The 22,626-nt window shown below is 40.5% G+C and overlaps 1 protein-coding gene across 1 annotated transcript in view; it reads right to left on the bottom strand.

Annotated features, from left to right (window-relative positions):
- cacna1db (calcium channel, voltage-dependent, L type, alpha 1D subunit, b) overlaps positions 1–22,626 on the bottom strand; it is a 70,895-nt gene that overhangs the window by 5,147 nt on the left and 43,122 nt on the right. Inside the window, exons 19-48 of the mRNA XM_053423845.1 lie at positions 22,306–22,450; positions 21,996–22,125; positions 19,827–19,886; positions 18,091–18,197; positions 17,399–17,486; positions 17,189–17,296; positions 16,939–16,991; positions 16,692–16,850; positions 16,283–16,484; positions 15,528–15,686; positions 15,094–15,204; positions 13,990–14,073; positions 11,893–11,934; positions 10,960–11,088; positions 10,485–10,550; positions 10,279–10,370; positions 10,027–10,186; positions 9,769–9,896; positions 9,551–9,647; positions 9,353–9,455; positions 8,548–8,649; positions 5,091–5,227; positions 4,243–4,359; positions 3,009–3,463; positions 2,181–2,207; positions 1,762–1,902; positions 1,508–1,653; positions 859–971; positions 629–760; positions 113–298 (exon numbers count right to left, since the gene is read on the bottom strand). Of these exons, the coding sequence (XP_053279820.1) occupies positions 113–298; positions 629–760; positions 859–971; positions 1,508–1,653; positions 1,762–1,902; positions 2,181–2,207; positions 3,009–3,463; positions 4,243–4,359; positions 5,091–5,227; positions 8,548–8,649; positions 9,353–9,455; positions 9,551–9,647; positions 9,769–9,896; positions 10,027–10,186; positions 10,279–10,370; positions 10,485–10,550; positions 10,960–11,088; positions 11,893–11,934; positions 13,990–14,073; positions 15,094–15,204; positions 15,528–15,686; positions 16,283–16,484; positions 16,692–16,850; positions 16,939–16,991; positions 17,189–17,296; positions 17,399–17,486; positions 18,091–18,197; positions 19,827–19,886; positions 21,996–22,125; positions 22,306–22,450 (3,779 nt within the window). The remainder of the gene's footprint in view (positions 1–112; positions 299–628; positions 761–858; positions 972–1,507; positions 1,654–1,761; positions 1,903–2,180; positions 2,208–3,008; positions 3,464–4,242; positions 4,360–5,090; positions 5,228–8,547; positions 8,650–9,352; positions 9,456–9,550; positions 9,648–9,768; positions 9,897–10,026; positions 10,187–10,278; positions 10,371–10,484; positions 10,551–10,959; positions 11,089–11,892; positions 11,935–13,989; positions 14,074–15,093; positions 15,205–15,527; positions 15,687–16,282; positions 16,485–16,691; positions 16,851–16,938; positions 16,992–17,188; positions 17,297–17,398; positions 17,487–18,090; positions 18,198–19,826; positions 19,887–21,995; positions 22,126–22,305; positions 22,451–22,626) is intronic.

Raw genomic sequence — 22,626 nt, 5'->3', positions numbered from 1 at the left:
GGCCACATGTGTCCAAGACCACCTCCAAATTGGGTTTGAGATCGGACCTCAGGACGCATTGAGGACACATTTGGGGTTTTCAGACCGTAACTTGAAAATAACTTCTACTCACAGCCTCCACCAGACTGTTGGCACTGCCTCTCTTCTGCAGGAAGCTGGAGCAGCTCTCTCCAGGTAACTGCAGACGGGACGGGGACTGGCTGCGACTGGGAGGACCATCCAGGCCGTCAGTGTACCATGAACTCCTCTTCACCGCTCCGGGGAGGCTGCTGATGCTGCCAGGACTGCGCCAGTCCACCTGAGTACAAACCATCACACGCACACACACACACACACACACACACACATACACACATATGAGCATACTTTTTAAACTAACTTACCAACAAACTAACAAACTTTAAAGTGCTTGGGTTCAGCTTTACAGGAGCATCAACAGCAGTAAATACTTTTCCTGCCCTTCTCTCGCTTAAATTTCCTTGGTGGGAAAATGATGATGAATGAAAGCCAGTTGTATTTCTGGTATTTCCTTTTTCTTTCTTCTTTCTTCTTTAAAAAACCAGTCGTGCCCAAAAAATACACAAACAAACAAACAATCAAATAACAATTTTAGAAATCGACTAAAAACCTGTATGAGCGGCGTGTAGCAGGGCGAGAAGTTGAGGCTGATGGGTGAAGCAGGAGGCGTGGCCCAGGATCGCAGAGACCTGGTCGGAGACAGACGGTGAATTCTGGGATCAAGCCCGGCCACCGCCATTACCTGAGGTTGGAGTTCAAAAGTCATGATAAGAATAATGAAGGCGAATCATTGACAATGATGACAACACTTTATATTTATTAATGTACAGATGATGGCACCTGCTGCTGCACCAGGTGCAGTGGAAGAGCTGTGCAGGATGGAGAATGAGGGGCATCGTCCAGACTGCTTCTTCTGCGGAGACACTCAAAACTAAACGTTGGTTTGTTGGAGGCTGAGAGAAAATTGAAAAAAAAAAAAAAAAAAATGTCACGCTTTCAGTATCCATATCTGAGGACTTACTGAATTCAATCTTTTATTTTAATTCAGGAACAAAGCTGGATGAAACATTACAAAACCAAATTCTATGAACAATTACACAAGGATATAATACAGTACTAACAAAAATCAAGTGCTTGTGTCATAGTTATTTTATATTCTTCTAACTTTGTAAAGGGGCCTTTGATCTTTGACCGTGAAAGGCAATATATAAATCAAAGTTTCGATTCGTCTTCTTCTTCTTCTCCTTCTTCTTCTTCTTCTTCTTCTTCTAATTATAATTATAATTATTATTGTTGTGTAGATGACAGTCACAATACTTAATGATGAGTTTATCAATAAAATAACCCCAAAGTAGCTCCAACTAACATCCAATGTAATAAATATTTTAATCTGAATGAAAAGTAAAGTTTATAAACATCAAATCTGACTGTTGGTGAATCTCAATCCCTCCACCGTGGTAACTACAGATGTTGTCCTGCGGCATCTCACCTTGAGGCGAGGGTAAGAACCATCTCCTTGGTGACCGCCTGTTGTCTTGGTGGATCAGCTGTTGATCATCAGACTGGTTGTTGCCCCCGGCAACCTCGGGATTCAAGTCGGCCTCTGCATCGTCATGTTGCTCCTTGTTGTGGAGCCTGTGAAACAAAGAGGATACAACTTTACATCTGTACCTGAGCTTTGTGTGTTTAAGCAGCTCCACGAATTCTTGACGCAGAGGAATGTCTGACTGATTCTTGCTGTACCTGTCTCTTGTGAGCATGATGTCGTCCTCGTGAAACTCCTCTCCGCTGAAGTACTCTCCTGAGCCCCGATCCTCATCGCTGTCCACGCGGCCCGGCTCCTCTCGACAAATGGTGGGGTAAAGTCCACCACCACTTTCTGGCCTGGTATCAAAACATTGAGACAGAGAGAGAAATTGCATGCTGGAATTCCATGTCCCCATCTTTCTTATTTTCGTATGCAGATTCAGTCTCTCAGCTACTGTCTCTGTCTAAACAATAATACTGTAAATCACTGATTTCACTGAAACATCAAGATGCCAGAGAGCTGCATTTCCCCTTACAGTGCTCATTGTCTCTTATTCTGCAGCCAGATGTTTTCTTTTTATGACACAATCGCCACCATGAAGAGCAGATTGTGGAATGAAGCTATGGGAACATACCTAATGTAGGCCTCATAGTAGCGTGTCCTGCTCCGGGGAGAGGGAGTGGTCGGTCACACAGAAAGGATTATTTGGAACAAGAGAGCAAGAGACGAAGGGGATGAGAGGTTGCATGCAATGACAAAATACCAGAGTACACAAAATAAAACGCTAAAAAAGGTTTTAGGTATGATGGGAGAGGCAGTGTTACTGGTTTCATTTCAAATGTTGCCTCTGGAATTTGGCAGAAAATAGCCCCAACTTTTGGAAACAGTGTCTGGGAATGATCAGGAGTAATGGGAGCATTGTTTTTTTGGGAAGGAAATATTGTTTTATGTTTTAAAATGGTTGTTTCAAGGTGGCAAAGTAAGTAGTTACAAAAAAAAAATTAAAAACACATTTTGTTCAATTATTGATGAGTTGAAGGCAAACACATTTGTAGAGTTCTATTTGTGTGAGAAGGCTTAGTGGGAGATTTCTGTGAGCGAACGGAAGTGAAAAATGCTCACTGGGAAATAAGGTGCTCTTTCATAGTCAGCAGTGTGGAAAGACGAGACGGCAGTGGGACTTATATAGTTGATAAAAGACAGAGTACATCTGTGCGGGTTGAACAAGGTTTAAAATGGAGTTGTGGGATCTGATCATGCTGAACAGGCAGCTTGGGGTAGTTTCAGGGATTAGCTCTATCTACATTTTTCTTTTTCACAAGACATTTTTCAAGCAAAGGTGACAGAAAATCTGTTATTCCAGCTTCTATTATTTGACTTTCCGCTGGTTTTCATTGTATTCAATGAGAGTAAATTGAACAACATAGCGACTATAGGTCATGCAGAGAACTGATCCACTGACCTTGTGGTTTGTGACCTCACAGTCTTGTCATGCGCTCCTTTGCTGTGAGTGGATGCCGAGGACCCATTTTTGGTGGAGGACGGGCGCTGTCGCTTTAACAAAGACTTCTGTTGCCTCACACTGGTCATGGGGAGAAGCGAGGGCACGTTGGCATTGTTGAGGTTGGCATTGGAGGGTATTGGCGATTGATTGCGGGTGGAATTACAATGAGGGGAATTATGAGGATGAGGGGGATGATAGTGGTGATTGTACTGGATGGGTGAGGAGTTCATCCCTGTCTCTCCCTCCCTGTCATTGCTGCCGGCTGTCCTGCCAGTCCGGGTGGGCTCCGTGGAGGAGCTGCAGGAGAAGGTCAGGATCTGGAGCGGCCGCTGCGTGACGGTGGTCGGCTGAGAGGAGCCGTGCTGATCGCCACTGACATGGTTGACATGGTTTCCAAACAAACTGCCATTACGCTGCACAAACCAATGGGGAAGGACACAACACAGCAAATCAAACACAGTAGGAGGTGCAAGTTAAATAGATCCTGACACCCTGACAACTTGGACCAGTGCCACTTATTCACTGTAATCAATACATTTCACATAATTCTACATTAAGTAACACAATGATTCATTTACAGGTCTCATTTAATTTACTGAGATTGTCATTACAAAAAATGGTTGTTTAGTTCAGCTTATTTATCCTTATTTCTTAACCATGCACACACTCTGCATCCTCGTGAACATCCAGCATCAGCCATTATAATGTATGTAAAACCTGTAATAAACCTTGATACAGTACATAGGTTTAAATATTAAATCAAACATTTTGTCCATTTTCATTATAAGCAAAAGTGGTGTTTACACTTTTTATTCACCCTCTCTGTAGCTGAGCAGATCAAGACTTATTGGACACAAATAATTCCAATTAGGCGATTTAATCAAAGAAAAGAAAGTAAAGAAAGTAAACACCTATATGTCAAGAAAAACAAAGGGTTTTGTGGATTCATTTATGGTTTGATCAATAATGGAAAATCTCAAATTTGAAATTTGTATGAGATTCTTCTTCTGTGTTGCTTTGATTGACTATTTCTGATTTACTATAATATACATTACATGAATCTTGACAGGGAGTTTCACTCTTTTGAGTCTCAGAAACTGGTCTGTTATTGTCAGTTGGTTCCACTGGGTAGAAACATCAAAATTAGAGATAAATCTTAATTTTCTGACACGGGATCTTTGTGCATGTTTACCCTGTAGACTTCCTCCTCTTCCTCTCCATTAGCATCTACTAGCCCTTCCTCCTGCAGGTCACATGATATGGCTCGACGGATCTCTGGTCCCATGTCATGCAGCGTGCGCAGACCGGCCTGGAAAGAGAGCTGCTATGATACCAAGCCAATCAGCCATTACAGGCCTTTTATCCATACTTACATCTGGCGAAGAGGAAACTAAGTGATATTAATGACAATTCTTTTGCAAGTTTATGAACATGACTGTGCTGCTTTTAAAGACAAGAGTGAATTGTATTTTCAATGCTGTGAAAACAATAAAACAACTTATATCCACCTTCATTGTTCTGCAGTGGAGACAGACTGATATTCACTTAACACATCTGCTTTGTGTAGTGTGGCTGTTAAAGTCTATGTGATAAACCAATAGACTGGATCTAAAGATGGACGACACGTTTCAAATTGTCCAGGAATGAAGCCAACATATCCTGGTTCTGAACGCCGTCATCTTGTGTATTTGGAGTCAGAGTCTGCAGTAATGATTGGAAATGGAGCCGCGGTGGCAAGTTTCATCAATAAGTTAAAACAAACCAAACTTACCAGAAAGAATAAACCATAAACTGAATTACTGAAAATGACAGAAGTGTATTTAACTTTTTTGTATGGTTCCACAGCAATCGGCCACCAGGTGGCAATAGAGACACTTTGGCCTCACTTTTGGGGAGCTGTCATGTCGTCCATGTTTAGATATAGTCTAATGATTAAACCAATATTTGATATAAAGGCTGATATAAAGGTTCCAGCGAACACACACTTTCAAATTGATGAAGGGACTTCTGTTAACATTCAGTCGCTGACACTTTACTCACTTGTAGAGCCATGGTGGTGTTCAGCCTCTCCCACGAGGGCCTTCCTACAAGACCTTGCTCTTTGCGCCTCTTGAATTTCCTGAAGTAGTCCTGTATCAGGAAGGTGGCATAGAACTTCCCCACTGTTACCTCGTCATCTGAGTGAGCAGACCAGACACACCAAAGCCTCCCAGATCAACACCAAGGTACCTGAGCACCACAACACCTCAACACTGAAACGCTCTTTTAACAAAATCTCTCAATGGAGACGTCTCCCACTACAATCAAACAGTCTGAGAATCAAAACAGGGAGAAGACTATATCTTGACAGTGAAACAAAATACTTCTGTACCAATCAAAATGAAATATGTGGCAAGACACTTTAACTCTCAAAATGCAGCATCATCATAAATGTCTAGTCAAGGAAACACTAGTTGAGTAGTTGAGCAGATTCCAGCCCTCAAACCCCTTCAATGATGTCTCCTGAGCAAATTGAAGAAACTGTGGTCTATGACTTAACTGCAGGTCACGACGTGTCACCCACTGCTATGTATCACAAGTCAGTTCCTGAGTTACTGTTGTGATAACACAAATTACCTGTAATGTCAGACATTCACGTGAGAACACGTCCATTCAACTATCTCATAACAATTGTGAGAATATTTTAAACTCAGCTGCGGCTGACACACACACACACACACACAAACACACAGACAGACAGTCACATCTATACCACAATGAGTCATATTCACTAAGTTCAACTAAATCTCACCAGCTCTTAAACTCAGTTCACACACCCCTGCCACATTATAAGTCAACTGCAGAATTGAGCACAGTTGTTGTCAGAGACAGGGATGTGTGTGTTTGTATCCCAGACAAACAGCATGATCTGAAGCGAGAAGCACATGCGAGAAGGCAGCAAAGTAAAGTAGTCTGGAGAAGCAGCGATGGTCAAACACTCAGCTCCCGCCACAGAGGAGAACACAGAAACTACATTAAGCCAGAGAGCAAGCTGTGACCACCCACACACACACACACACACACACTCTCACACGCTCTGCCAGGCAGGGAGGATAATCAAGCGTGGGTCTGATTCCCTCAGATAAAGTTCTTTCTAAGCACTGGGGAGAGGCTCTTGAAAAAAAGTGGCTGAATCAAAGTGTGTATGAAATGTGTTTTTTTCTTTTTCTCTCCTCAACACCTTTACTTGAATCGTTTTTGCTGCAGTGGAATCGAGTAAAGGTGGCGGATGTAAGTGGGATAGATAATTTAAGATGGACTCAACATTTTTTCCAGTGAATCAAATAGAGCATGGAGCTTGATCTGATGTTGATCCATCTTCACACACCGAACACATTTCTCTACAACACCCAACACAGCCAGAAAGGAACTACAAAAGCCTCTGTTCAGAAAGCAAACCTGACACCAAAAGACAAATTAAATAAGATTTTAGAATTTCATAGATTTGCTCATTTTGGCATATTTTCACTTTGAGCCGGTGATATTTTAGGGTTGCGTTTAACTGACTTAGTTGATTAGATGGTGAGATGGTTTCTAAATAATGCATCTATCTGATGTGGATAGATTAACATACATAATGTTCTTTCCCCAAAGGTGAAAAAAGCAGATTCTGTTTCTGGACAGAGGCAGGTGAAGTTTTTAAGCCAGGTATCAGTCGTTTCATGCCACCAGACTAAAACAGGACTGCTCCAAAGAGCTCAGGACGGCAGAAAGAGAAAGGAAGAAAGGCCAGCCACAGTCACTGAAAGCAGAGGAAGCTTTGGAAGAGCGAGGCTTGGCAGAAAGGTTTTTAAAAAAGAAAGAGAAAGAGAGAGGGGTTAGCAAACTAATGCACACAGAGACATGCAGTCAAATTCAATTTGACAAGCTCTAACTGCAAGGCTGAAGCAGAGCATATGTCTGGGGGGCAGTGGAAAAGATTCATGAAAAAACTAAAGGAAGTTCCCTCTAAACACCTCATAATTATTCAAAGCTGGTATTGAGCTATTTTACGGCTCACATGTGTGTGTCTTCAGTCAGCTCATTGTGCACAGGATGACAAATCAACCTCAGTTCGTAGGAAAGAGGATGTTATCGTTATAATCTGATAATAATGATATGTGGAAAGCTTTGCACAACTGACGGTAAACCACATGATCACATTCAGCAGTTTTCTTTTGGGTATTTTTAACTCTAAATGTTAGGTAATCATGAAGTTAACACATAATGGCACAACATAAAGACAGAAATATTGTTAAAGAAGTTGTTTTTCATATATATATATATATGAACATATTAAACCAATGTGCAAGCTTGTACTGTAGATACATATAACATACATGAGACAGGGGACAGACATGGCACTGTTTGTGGCCACATGCAGCAGTAGTGTGTGAAAATAACAAGTTAAAATTTTTGTTTTATGCAGCCTGTTCTTACTTTCTCTTTTAATTGCTAGTACTTGACACTTACCTTCAAAAATAGGATTCGCTGCAGGGTATTGCAGACCCCGTAAGTTACAGAATTTGTAGTAATTTATCCCTGCTGCTATCAGCCTTTTAAATATCTCACTGTGATGTATTTGTGCTGTTGTGTATTTATTGTTGTCAATGTGTTCTGAAAGTATGTGGTCACTGCTGGCTGCACAATCAATTGTCTTTCTGGGATAATCAAAATACCTTAAACCTTGAACCTCGACATACTGTGCAAACAAATGTATTTTCTCCTGCAACCACTCTCAACAGTTGAAGCATTCAAATGAATATATCAAAATAAAAGCAGCCTATGTAAAACCCTCTTAGCATAAGGTGTGTGCATATCCAAATCTGATGAACTCTGAAGTTCACTCACACCTACAAATTGATCAAAGAAACTAAATCCAAGGGGTTTTTAAGATGATTGTAAGAACGAGGCCTCAGCACAGACTGAAAACTTCATGAGTTTAGGATTCATAAACGGTTAAAAACATCAGCGCTACATGTACAGTACACAGCTTTGTAGAGGAAGAGACACTGAAGAACCACAGCCAGAGATGACTGATAAACAAAACTGTGGAACAGCAGCTCAACTGTGACTGACGGACAGCGATAAGGAGCGTTTCTGTGAACTGAAGGGAAAGGAAATGGCAGCAGTCGAGTTTGTTCCCCTGTCTATCTCATCTGGTCGGTTGTGGTCAAGTTTCTCAAACCGTTGCGGATTTGAGAAAAGCAAAAACAGGATGATGAAGGCATCTGATTGATCAACCGTCAGCAACAAAATGTATCTTCTGTGTCTCAACATATACACTCTGTTCATTTGGACCCTCAACAGGATATGCAATCTAGATAATGGATGGATGGAGCTCAGAGAGCAGTGTGTAGCAACTGTATGTCGGTGAAATGTTAATGCAAAGCAGCACATATTCAAATCAAGTGAGTGATGGAGTGAGGCCCCAGTTTGAACTCTGAATAATGGTGATGATGACGTAATGACCACTGACCGCCTGCTGGGGGAACAACTTGGTCCAGCAGCTTCATGCTGGTCCTCTTCCAGATTTTTTTGATCACAGCTCTGAGCTCCTCATTAGCTTGCTCAAGATTTCCTGGAAAAATTTGAGAAATGTAACTGGGGGGTGATTTTGGCTAAATGCACCACTAACTAAAAAGCACACAATTAAATGTACAGTCGCTCTCTTTCACCAACACACACGATGACACAACATCAGACAGAGGAAGTCACACTGAGGATTAAGAGCAGAACACTCCACAAATGCTATTGCAACCTCTAGTGGATGTCTACAGCTCCCTCTTGTGGCAAGATGTGGGCTGAGCATATGCACACCCTGATCACAAAACGAGTGTAGCAGGATGTGATATGAATTCAAAAGATAGACTTTCTTGCATGCCAATCTACTACAGCCACTTTATTCATGACCTCTACATATCATTACTCCTTTTGCTCCTCTTAAATTACTTTGTCTTTTGTATCTACATGGCTGGAAGCTGCAAGAGGACACGGTTCAAAAGTAGTAATCATAGCCTTGTTGTGAACTTATTGCAATAATTAAAAAATGTTGAATTTTATATTGTTTTTACTCTTTTATCCTCTGTAACGTCTTTATACTTTTGTACTGTGCTCTTCAAATTGCTTGTAACTGTTTCCCATTGTTTGCCTTCGTTGTAACGTTGTAAATGTGTTTTGAAAAGTGCTATATGAATAGAGTCTATACTAATAATATCAATAATAATAGTGGTTTTTTACTGCATCAACTGGCAACAAACCAATACATGCAGGTTCAGACTCACCCTCAGTCTTAATCTTGAGAGCAGTGCGGACCAGAGCAAACAAAGTGGCGTTGAACATGACAGTCCCGTCACTGTTCAGGGGCATGTTCATCGCCACCAGACGCTGCAACGGGATTCAAAGTACAGATCGATAAGGAGGCATCAAATGTGAAGTGAGTTCTGTGAAACTTATTGATCTGCCTGTCTAAACCCACCCACCTTACAGGCCACCCTGTGTGGGCAGAGCTTGCCAAAGCCCAGTGGAGGCTGGATCCTCCTCAGCAGAGTCACCACGTCAAGATGCTTTATCCTGCCCCTGACAGAACATGGAGTCAAATAAAAGCTGTTACACCACAGAGAATAGTTTATACTGATGCAAAAATAAAAAGGGAGAAACGATTTTTAGTTTTTTCCAAAAATGGGTCCTTTGCACTCACTTGGCTTCAGGATCGTATTCAGACCAGATCCGTTTAAACTCATCCAGGTGATGCGGCCCCAGAATAGACCAATCACGGGTCAGATAATCAAAGTTATCCATGATGACAGCCACGAATAAATTGATGATCTGAAAAAAGAACATGCAACATATTTGAAGTTTTTTAGTCATATCTAATCCTATACAGGAATATGAGAGCTGATGTCCGAGCTGAAACATCACTGGCACAGTTGAGCACAGTGAAGCATGTGAGGATTACCAGGAAAGCACAGAGCATGTAGAAGCTGATGAAGTAGATAATGGCAAAACCGCTGCCGCACGTTCTCTCCTCTCCGGGGTTGTAGTCGGACTCCGGGTCACACAGCTTCCCAGGCAGACAGGCCAGCATGATCTCCTGCCAGGCCTCACCAGTAGCACACCTGACACAGAACAATAACGTATTCACTATAAGAATGTGTGATCACTTAAAATGGCTTGTAACAGACAATTGGAACTTCGCAAACACAAATACCTGAAGAGCATCAGGACAGCTTGAGGAAAAGTTTGAAAGTTGTTGTTGCGGTTGATTTGTGTTCCATCCACCATGGCTATTTTACCAAACACCTGATGGTAGACAGAGAAAAGTCGTCCACATAATCAGTCAGCTTGCTCTCAAATGACCCTGCAGTGTATCTGATCAAGTTTTTCTGTAATTTTGAAAAACTGATAACATTTTACCTGCATTCCTATTACAGCATATATGAAGAACAACATGGCGATCAGGAGTGCAACATAGGGAAGAGCCTGGGTGAGAAAAAAGAAGGAGTCAGACAAAGATCCACTGATAACAAATTGCCTGGTTGAATCTACATTAGACCCCAAATGACAAAATTCCAATGTTTGGGATTGAAAAAATGTGAATACCCATAACTATCTGATATATACTCATATCAAAACTCATATCTATGTTATTCAAGCTGGATTTTCAGGTTTATCATGTTTTCATCTTCTTATTTTTACAACCCACAGCAACAAAGAACTGTTTCCTTAATGTTGTGCTAATGTCTTAAAGCTTATTTATTTTGCCATTAACGTGCTGTTATCTGAAACTGTTCTTAAGGTTATATGTCCTGGCTTAAATCTAAATTAACTAGCCAATTATAACTGCAGATTCAAGAAAGATTTTTCCTGGCTTCTTATCTTCCGATCTCACCTGGAAAGACTTGATGAATGTCCACAGCAGAGTCCTGATGCCCTCCCCTCTGCTCAGCAGTTTGACCAGTCGCATCACTCTGAACAGGCGGAAGAAGGTGATGGAGATGCGAGCACTGTCCTCTGTGTTCTGAGGTGGAGGAGGTGAAAGGTGATTACAAAACTGCAGAAGGAGGAGACATTCTTGTACCGCTCACTGATTCATGCAGTCAGTCATACGTGCATTCTTCATGACAAATAGTAGCTCACAAGCATTGTATTAATATGATGAAATATTCCAGATTGTGATCTTTCTCCATCTCTGTAATGACAAAAGTCAACATGCACGCAGAGATGGCTGTGTCTTGAATAGCATGCCATTAACAGACCTGGACGTACACATACACAACAGTTAACTCTGAACAGCTGATTAAAAACAAACAATATACAGAATTAACAGAAACAAACCAAAAGACAAACTGAAACTGATTTGTTGAACACCTGATACAAACACCAAGATGGATCTTTTCCTGCTTTGTTGTTACAATGCAAACACACAAGACCCCCAAAGCAGTGCAATGTCCACACAATGCTGGTCACCTGACGGCAAACACTCAGAGAAGCTCTGCTGAAATCACCAAATCACCAAACAGTGTTGCTGTTCACCCGGTGTCATGCCATGCACCCGGACAGGACAACACGTCAGCTGAATGAAAGTGGAGCCAAAATGCAACAAACCAGGTGGAGTTGAAAAAACAAGACTTTAACAAACACCGAGAGTTCAGTCGCAAGCCCTCATGATTTATTGAACAACTGAAATCAGAGGATTTCAATGATTTCATCGGTAAGTGACAGAGAGTGACAACAGAAAGATCTTGACACTTTCATTTTTCCATTAACACAACAGGAAAGGGTGGGGGGATTTAATAGAGGAAGGGGGGGGGGTACTTCTTACCCCTGGATCCACTATCACCTTGACGACAGGAATGGCTGCCGACTTGAAATCAAAAGCCTAAAGTTAATCCAAGTTACACAAACCAGCTGTGAAGCACCAAAACTCATATCAACGATACCTTTGACTTATTTAACAGGTTACCACACGAAAAACACTTCACTTACACACAGCACCATTTTAGATTCATCCCACCGACAAGGACATCCTCATCGCAAAGCATGAAGCCCATCAAAGCTTTACCACATCATCTGAGCACTGACAGACATGAGTCGCAAGTGTACGGCTGTGAAATGATAATGAGTTTAACTGAACAACAATGAGGAGAAGACACTGATACACGTGATCATATTGTTTGTTTTGTTTTATCATGACCAATGTCTTCGTACAAGTTCCCTGAATGCATCTGACATTTTAACAAAATTATTTTGGAATCTGTGCTGTATGTAATCAAATATCTAAGATACTCAACTGTTTTCTATTTATTTCAAGCTATGCAATATTTCAATATCAAATCTGATGGTTAACAGTGACCCAATGCAACGCAACCATTCTTTTACTTTCCACCGGGGAGGTTACGTTTTCACCCCCGTTCTTTTGTTTGTTGGTTGGTTTGTTTATTTGCTAGCAAGATTAAAAAGACGGACAGGTTACCACGAGACCTGGGTGAAAGGTGTGCTATGGGTCACGGAAAATAACCAGGGGGCAGATCCAGGAATAAGCTTCACTTTCTTCAACATTGTGAGACAATGTCAAATAATTTAAAATAAACATCATGTTAACAATTCGATTCTCATTACAATTGGGTAAATCTAGAGGTTGTGTGTGAGGAAAAATAAATCTACAGGAAATGACATTAAGATTTATCATCAATTTAAAGGAATGAATAAATTGGTATTTTTTTGACTCCGCACTGCACAGTACCTACCAGTAGATGGGGTACTGACATACTGTCAGGGGATATTTTCCCTTTAGCCGGAACTCAAATGTCACATTTATTATGTACATTAGAACGTTTCCTAAAATCTCATCATTAATAGTGAGTTTCTCCTCAAACATTCATTCAAAACAAGTGAGTGGACAGGAAAAACAAACACCTTCACACAGACAAGCCTTTAACAAGCATGGAGTTAAACCAGGAGAGAGTGGGCTTTCCAGCATCACAGCAGATTCAAAGAGATAACAAGCAAAACAATCTGGCACAAAATGAGGACGACTGAGATTAGGAAATAACAACTGAGTGGCAGTCAAAAACAACAGCTCCCTAAAACATTTTAGAATTAGATTCCTTTAGGTCACTGTTTACATTTTATCTTTACTATCTCACAACAAACAGCCCCCCCCCCCCCCCCTTTTTATTTATTCAGTTAAATAATGATTTCATAATGCGATTACCTAAAAATTATAAGGACAGGCATTAGGCATCTTTTTGCATTTGGAGACTAAACTTGAAATGTTAAAAAATTATCCTGTTCTTCCGGTCCATCAAATCCAGATGTGTAAAGCCTGGTTATGTGATTAAGATTTGGCACAATCTCTTCAAATTCTTTGACAGCTTGGGTCCCTCGATCAAGACAAATAACTAAAGACCTCGAAGCAGTGTGGGATCATGGGAGTTATTGTCTTCACCACCATTGCAGATCAAAATCTACCTCACACGTCTCAGGAACATGTACATGGATGAGGTAACTAACTGGCTAACTGGCTTCTGAGGTGTACTTCCATTGTCATACATCGTTTGCACCGGAAGTTATACCAGAGATGGGTAAAACCATGGGAGAGGTGGATATGACACAATTAGATGGCGACCAGTATGAAACAACCTGTTAGCTTGAATAACATTGAGTAGTTCTCTGGGTTTAAATGTTGTTGGAAACATTCTGGATAATGTAAGTACACAAGTTAACAAAATAAATAACATAAGTCTATTTTTAAGCCTGACCCAATATCATCACAATTTCACAGCATCATGAGTGTGTGGTTTAAAGCCAAATGTAAAGACCATTACTTTAGCGATTAAAATATTTCAATTTTGAAAGCAAGGCCCCCTCAGATGGGACGGTCACAGTAAGACAGTATGTGTGATGAATGACTACTTACATTGATCTCAGTGATGGCAATGTCAACCACGCTACCCACAACAATTAAGGCATCAAACGTGTTCCATGCATCAGCAAAATAGTTCTGCGAGCACAAGCGACAAAGACACACAGAAAAAAAGAAAGAGAGAGACAACAGAGAAAGAAAGAGAAGGAAGAGGAGGTAACAAAAAATAAAGAAAATAATTATGACAGATAGAAAGACGGGAACATCAAAAAGTTGTGATTTGATATTACAGAGTGAGGTTGAAAGTCAAATCCTTCCTGCCACTGATCTGTGAGAGTATAACAGGTTTAATCTACATTGATATTCTTCACTTATTCCCTATCTTAAAGGAAATGTCTGTCCTGTTTTTCAAATAAGAAGAAATTATCACCACCGACTTAAATGAATGTGATGACTATGAATCGTAGTTGTAGTGGATGGGCATTTTTTCAGCTCGGTTGCGTGTATATAGTCTGTGGTGCTTATCAACTATCTGTCAGATTCAGCAGAATTCAAGAGTAGAAACTTGATCAAGTCGACTTAAAAAGATAAATCAAAATTAGGACAGGGAGTAAGGGAAGGAGGAAAGGTGTGAAGGAAAGACAACAGGAGAGTGGCAGCAGCAATGGGAGAGCAGGACGAGTTTTACATACGGACGTCTTTCTACCTGGCTGAGTATGATGTCGACAACACTGCCAACCACCACCAGGGCGTCGAAGACATTCCAGGCGTCCCCGACATAGCCCTGAATACGGCAGCATGCACAGCCAGCAGGAGAGGAGGGGTTGAGAGGTTGCGGGAGAAGTGAAGGGTGAGGATGAGGAGGAAATGGCAGTGGAGTCACAGCCGGTGTGGCAAAGAGCCCACGAGTGAGGAGCGCCAAGGAGAACCAGAGGGGAGGGAAGAGAGACAGGAAGAATGGATGAGGGCTGGGATAAAAGGGAAAGGGAGATCTAAAGGAGAAAAGACTGAACTGGAGGCTTTAATGAACAATACATATATATACTTATATATACATGTATGTGTAGGTTAAGGGAGAGGAGAGGAGAGGAGAGGGGAGGGGAGGAGAGGAGAGGAGAGGAGAGGAGAGGAGAGGAGAGGAGAGGAGAGGACACTTACTCTGGGTTTGAAGGCGATGAGCTTGAGGATCATCTCCACTGTGAAAACTCCAGTAAAGACCATGTTGAGGACGTCCATGGCGTAATTAAAAAGATGAGACTGACCATGGTGCTGGAGAGAGACAGGCTGATCAGAGACTGACATATATTTATTCTAACTATATGTGTATATTGGTCTCTATCATCTATTTAAACTCAGATATATCTGATAACAGAGAGTGCATTAAACTCATAACTGCAAACAAGATTATATTGATAAGTTATATGTTGATGTATGTATGTATTCAGATCATAAGGTATGAATTGCATGTATTATTGAGGGATTTATGAAATAAATCATCCTTTACATCAATAGACTTGATTTAATCATCAACTGACCACATCAGCTAGTTTATGTAAAAAAAATGTAAAGGACCAAAGAGAAAAAACACTTACCTGTATAGACAGACACAAGGTGTTGAGGATGATCAGGACAAACATGACGTATTCAAACCCAGTGGAGTTGACCACATACCAGAACTTGTACTGGTACGGGTTTTTGGGGATGTAGCGTCGCAGAGGACGAGCTTTAAGAGCGTATTCCACACACTGACGCTGCGGTGGTTATGAGAGCAGGTATGAAGAGAGAGAGACAAAGACACTCAGCAACCAAAGGATATAAAACATCATTTCTTTGTGTGTTGTGATAAAGATTGTATATGAATTGAATTGAAGCATTTCAGCAGACTATACGTTTGCAAATCATAGACTGTATATAGAGATGGACGATTCATCTTCACTTCCTCCCACTATCAAGTAATTAAGCCAAAATATCCCTGATACGAGCTTGGCCATCTTAGGTATCGAGCTCCCTCCGATACAAGCGCTGGACTGATCGAGAGTCAGTCTCAGCTGTCATGATGATTTTTTGAGTTTTAATAGCATCAAATAAGAAATTAAACCAAATATCATTTTGATAAGAATTAGCTATAACTACCATCTTTGAGAAAATGTCATTGAACATGTACTTTGACTTTTTACTTTGGTCCATGTCCCATCTCTTAACATGGAGGAGGCAGGATTTATTACCTCTACTGTAGCCAGCCACCAGATGAGTATCAAGACACTTTAAGGGAGCAGTCATCTCGAAAATCTTTACACAAAGTCTTTGATCTATTCAACACACACACACTAATACACACACACTGTACCTGGTTCTTGTCCAGCTCACAGTTCTTGTACTCCTTCTCCCCCTGTTCCTGGAAGGTGACGATAACGAAACCAACAAAGATGTTCATCATGAAGAAGGCAATGATGATGATGTAGATGATGAAGAAGATGGAGATCTCGATGCGGTAGTTGTAGATGGGACCCATGTTCTCTTTATTGGAGTCGATGGCCTTGTACAACAGTCTGCAGGGACGCACAACAAAGAAAGTCAAGTCAAGATGATGGAAAATATTTAACTATATCAACTCTGCATATGTACTTTGTGTAAAACAAATAAATATTCCAGGATACTGGAAGTAGGAGTTCTAAGGGGGCTGCTGTAAACCGTAGTGGTAAGGGGCTGTAACTGCAATAAAGTTTACAAAATAAATACGTTTAAAAATAACTTACGTGGGCCATCCTTCAAAGGTGGAGACGGTGAAGAGTGCCATCATGGCCATGAGGACATTGTCAAAGTTGAAGTCACTGTTGTGCCAGATCCTCTCCTTCACCATGGGCATCGCCGTGTTTATCGCTGTGTCCCCATTGTTGTACAGAATGTACGTACCCCTGAGATTTAAAGACGAAAATTTTAAAACACAGAGATGCTCAGGCAAATACACAGAGCTGTATATACTGACGAGTTAAAGTAACTCACTTGCACTCCTCCGGGCTGGACTTTGCATCATCTGTGCATCGATAGAATTTTCCCTTTATTAAAACAACAACAGAGAAAGTCAGGGGATTTAGAAAGCCATATTTTTTCACTTTGTCCAACTTCTATACAACTATTTGATGTTTTAAAGAAGAACCAGTTGATATGCAGATCCAGAGAGACAGCAGTTATACATAAGGTGCAACCCAATTACCCTCTATCACATTTTCCCTCAACGCATTCTGCAATGTACCTTAAAGAGCTGTACACCGATACAAGCGAACATAAACTGCAGCAGGGTGGTGACGATCATGATATTGCCGATGGTCCTGATCGCCACAAACACACACTGGACCACGTGCTGAAAGAGACACACAGTAATTCAAAGTTAATAGCAATACAAGCTGTGTGCAGCAACCATAGAGATACACACTGCACTGTGTTGTATTATTTCTATTCTGACCTTGAGTCCCTTGGCTCTGTTGATGGCCCTGAGTGGACGGAGGACTCTGAGAACACGGAGAATCTTCACTACGGAGATAGCAGAGGACCTTTGGAAGACAAACACACACCAGAGGATTTAGCAGAACTCTTCAATTTCACACTTTTGTAACTTTACTTTGAAAAGGGTAGTAAACTAAAAGTACATCCCCTGACAGCTCATCTCTTTTCACCTAGAACAGATTTTAGTTTGTTAAATAGTAACATTGTTTGTTTGAATACAATTTTGTTTCACCTCTCCTGTATTCCGTATTATTTTGTCCTGTGGGTTTCCATGTTATACTTGTTTCATACTCAACACAGCAGCAACAGTAAAATGTGATTCATACTCATCACTGCAAAAGCTGAGCTTCAGCTATTGGACTTTTTCTTGACAGAGTGACTTCCAAGAGTCCTGCTTTTCTCATCTCGCAATGACAGCGAGACATGATAAAGGCCGTGAAGAGGCCATAAAGAAATCGAGCTCATAAGTTAAACACAGACATCTTAACAGTATATTCCTGTTCTCAGTCTCTGTGGTAAGCTGAGCTAATCAGCTGCAGCTTAATTTTTAATGAAAAGACACAAGTTAAGATAAGATAAGATAAGATAAGATAGTGAAAACTTAAGTCAAGACAATAACCTGTTACTGGTGAGTTACTGAATGATACTTACTGAATGCCGAATGACACCAGAGACACACCAACGACCAGCAGGTCTAAAAGGTTGAAGTAGTTTCTACAGAAAGCTCCTTTATGAAGGAACGCTCCGAATGCTGTCATCTGGACACATGGACAGAGGATAGACTAACGTCAGGACTGGAGAAGACACATGAGCCATTCATCACATTCACACAGAGACAGTCAGGCTGAGATGGGATTTTTACGCTAATAATGATTTTAATGATCTGTTACCAATTTTTACACAATATTCTCTATGAACCAACATTTTTGTTGTTAATATTATCCTTATAAGTTCAAATAAATGTTTTCAATAAAAAACATTAGACTTAAAGACATCAGGGTACAATGTGAAATGAGCTGCAATTTTGTACTAATATCTAACTATATTGATTATGTTGCAGTTTTTCAGTAACTAAATAAATATTTATATTAATTATTATGTTGAAAGTTACATTAGCTTAAAGTAATACTTCTATTTCTAACTATTGTTTGGTCAAATACTTAAACAATTAAAAAGACTGGATTCACACTCACAAATGCTACAATTTGAAAGATTTTGTGGTCAGCCACACACACACACACACACACACACACACACACTCACACACACACATGTTTGTACTTCAATCTTAGTGAGGACACTCTTCGGCATAATGCAATGCCCAGCCCCCTACCCTAACCTTAACCATCCAAACTAAACAACTAACCCAACCCTAACTCAAACCCCATATCTATACCTAATTCTAACCCTAACCCTAAAATCAAGTCAACAGTCCATTAAAGGTTCACAAAGTGAGGATCGGCCAAAATGTCCTCACTTTCCCACAATGTCCTCACGCCATAGGTGTCCTCACAAAGATATCTGTACAAGAGCACACACACACACACAAATAAACCGATTATAAACAATTCTAAATGTTCAGACAAGGAGGGTCAAAAGCCACTAAACAAATTTCTGATGCAGATTAAGCCAGAAACAGCACTAAGACAGAGACCTTAATCTTCTTCTGATATAAATTTGTTTGAACTTTAACCATAATACATGAGGATTTCCCTGTTGGGGGCATGCAGACAGCAAAGGGGTTAAGCAAGAGGACTGAATTCTAACAGTAAAAATAATGTTGTTTGTGGATTTTTTCAGAAATACTCTTTGAAAGTGCATTACGCAAAAAGAACAGGTAGTTATAAGGACGGGGGAACATCTGTGTGTAAAGTGTACTATAGGGCAAAGGGACATAAACTTTAAGGTTATTTTCAAGTCTCTCTCCTGTTCAGAATATTTACAATTTAACGTCTTTCTTGTTGAAACAAATGTCATATTGTAAACTGGTCCAGTATGAAGGGGGGGGGGGGGGAGTGGGTTGTGATGGAAAAGGGACTGACAGACAAAAAAAAATATCTGACAAAAACATACAAGCTTCACGTTGACGGACTGGCGCCATGACAACACGACAAGCAGGCGGCCATTTAACTTAAAAAGAATATCGAGACAAAAATGAGGGGAGAGAGGATATGTTCACCAAGCTCGGAAGAAATGGGTGGTTACCGAGGCAGCACAAGAGTTATTTTTAGTTGTTTACCTTAATAAGGATCTCAAATGTAAACATACTAGTGAAGACATAGTCTGCATAGCCTAGGATCTGAGGAGGCAATAAGAGTGACATAAGCACGCAGGGTTACTGAAGCTCTACCCAGCACAGCACAGCACAGCACGCAAAGGACATTTACCTTCAACAGGATCTCAACAGTAAAGATTGCGGTGAAAGCATAGTCAAAATAACCAAGTATCTGCAAGAGGTAATGCACAAGTTCGAGTCATTGCAGGAAAAACAGCAAAGTGAATGAGCTGTCAAATACTGTAGAAGAGCTGGAGATACAGTAAGAGTCAAATACAGATAATACATAAACTCATTCCTATCAGAGCTGCACTAGGTAATTTGTTATGTAAACATGTACAACTCACACACCAACCCTGCCTCCTCTCTTTTGCCTAAATTCAATTCTTAAAGAAGACATACTACACTTTTGAAGTTTTTCTTTCCTCTTTCTTTTCCTCTAGTTTGTTTGTCAAGGGAAAGAGACAGAAGCTCAAACCAAACGTTTCAGACAAAGGCTGAAAAGAGGAGCTTCAGCAGTGGACAGTATGAGGAAAGTAAAAATGTTTACCTTTCCAATAATACAATTATGGATACTGAATATAAACATAATATGCCTCTTTTAAGTTTGTGAACAGTAGGGGCAGGTTTTCTCTGAGCAAAGTGTGTGAATAAAGATTTTACATAGACGATCCTAAAATCACAGACTTGCCAAAGGTACATTTTCAGCCCACAGTTCTAGGGTTGTTGTTTTTTTAAATCAGAGGAGGTATTAGTGCCAAGCCAAGCTCTGAACCTCTGTGAGCAGTCAAGTGTTTTTAACTTGTAAAGTTGTTAGCATTGATGATGTGTTGGAAATGTCCTAATCCCAAACCACAGTAAAAGGCTGTGACCTAATGCTGTTTTCAGTTCAATGTGTTTTTTCTTCTCTTCGCACTATCCCTCTCTGAAATATTTTAAATTCCACTAACTTAAGAGTGCACTAGCTGAATATGTCCACAAATTAAATAGTAGATATTAGAAATTGAAAAAGTTTTTCTTGAAGAAAAGCACTGCTGATAAAGCTCAACTAACTTAAGTGATGAGTAAACAGTCAAATAAAGATTATATCTGAAAGTACAAACAAGAAAAAATGAATGAAACAAAAAACAAAAAAACTAAGAGACACAGGTAGAAGCTACAAATGTACTGAGAGCTGAACACAGATACTTTACTACAAGAGCTTTCCCTCTAATCTCCAGCAGAGACATGCACGAGCTGATGGAGGAGACGTCACAGCTTGGCTGTGGTTGGCCCTCCTGCCACGCAGAACCACAGCGGTGCAGCCCACTGTGGTTATATCTCCTGCTGTGAGGCTGTAGTAGTAACACATGTCATCACGGCTTGGCTTGGCACGGCGCAGTGAACACACATTTAAGACCACGTCTGTTATGAGCACTTTTTTGTCAACACATTACATTACTTCTGAGTGAAGAAATCCTGAAATGTACCAGTTGCTAACTTTAGAAATTGCCTAGTCCAGCCTGTTTTTGTTTGTAGATATATATGAAAGTTAACATAATTAGAACAGGCTAACATGATGGTAACGTGTATTATGCAGAATGCAGTTCTGTGAAGCAATGATATTAGTAAGGAAGCAAAACATTTTCAGACCAGAAACTGTTTATAGAGATGGACGTCATATCTGCTCTCCAAAAGATCATGGTCACCCTCTGGTGGCTGACGGCAGAATGGGTCATAAAGCCTGCCTCCTTGATGTTAGTGAATGACGAATAGCACATTTTAAATATATTTCTTCCCAAAGATGGTTTCTTTCATTTAAGGATGTTGTTATCTTACTGATGTGTGTCCAAGTGTCTGTCCAGTAAATTAGGTTTTAATTAGATATTTGATGCTATAGAAATGGGGAGAAATGTCATTGTGGACAGCTGATATTGATTTGTTATTGGTCAATTACTGTAACTCACAGGTATAAATAAATAAATATGACTTCCCAGCAAGTGTTAATACTTTTTTAGTGTAAAATTCCACATTGTTTGAGTTACTTCCCAGAGGCTTTTTCACAATAGATATTTTGACCTGTCAAAGCACAAGTGTCCGTTAAAACATGCTAGTGTGACAACCATGACAGTGAAGCAAATAAAGGGGATTCAGTCGTTGTTAATATTATTATTTATACCTGTACTTTTTAAGTCAAGATATCTGCACGTCAGCCAGTCGTCAGCTACAGTGACTTCCACATATAAGTGGGACAGCCTTTCAGGGAACTTAAAGTCTGCAGTGCCAGTGGTTGTTTACGTACAATGTTGCGAGCAGAGAAGTTGCGTATGGGGTCCTCGGCAGCTAGAGAGACAGAGCTGAGCATGATGAAGACCAGGATGAGGTTGGTAAAGATCTGATGGTTGATCAGCTTATGGCAGAACACACGAAACCTAAAGGGAGAGAGATAAAAAGAGGAGGGAGAAAAAGGCACAGAGAACATAACAAAAGCATTACATTTGTTCGCCTTTTTTTATACCAACATTTTTTTGCTATTTAAAAGTTGTTGTTTTTTACACACTGAAACAGGTTGAGTGTTAAGTTCCTGGGGTTAAGCATCATGTGTTACTCACGGGTTTTTGCTGCTGAAGATGAAGAAGGCGCTGCCCTCCGGGATGGGCGGAGTCTTCTCCTTGATAGTGAGTTCAGAAAGCCTCTGGGGGCGGGGTCCAGGCAGCACTTCTGGAAGGTCTTCATTATCATGATCAACTTTACACACTTTGACAGAAACAGTAAGTAATTTATTATTCGAATGTGATAACAATCCTACTGTTTTATTTGTTGATATGTTACTGAGGCTTAGAGCAAATTAAAATGTTGATTCACTGTAGATAATCTTTACAAAATAAGAGGTTTGAAGGTTTCAATTGTACAAACAACATAACCGCCTTGGC

The sequence above is a fragment of the Pleuronectes platessa genome, chromosome 6 (assembly GCF_947347685.1).
Source record: "Pleuronectes platessa chromosome 6, fPlePla1.1, whole genome shotgun sequence".
Lineage (NCBI taxonomy): Eukaryota > Metazoa > Chordata > Actinopteri > Pleuronectiformes > Pleuronectidae > Pleuronectes > Pleuronectes platessa.
The sequence above is the reverse complement of the archived record's forward strand: the minus strand, read 5'-3'. Positions and strand labels throughout refer to the sequence as shown.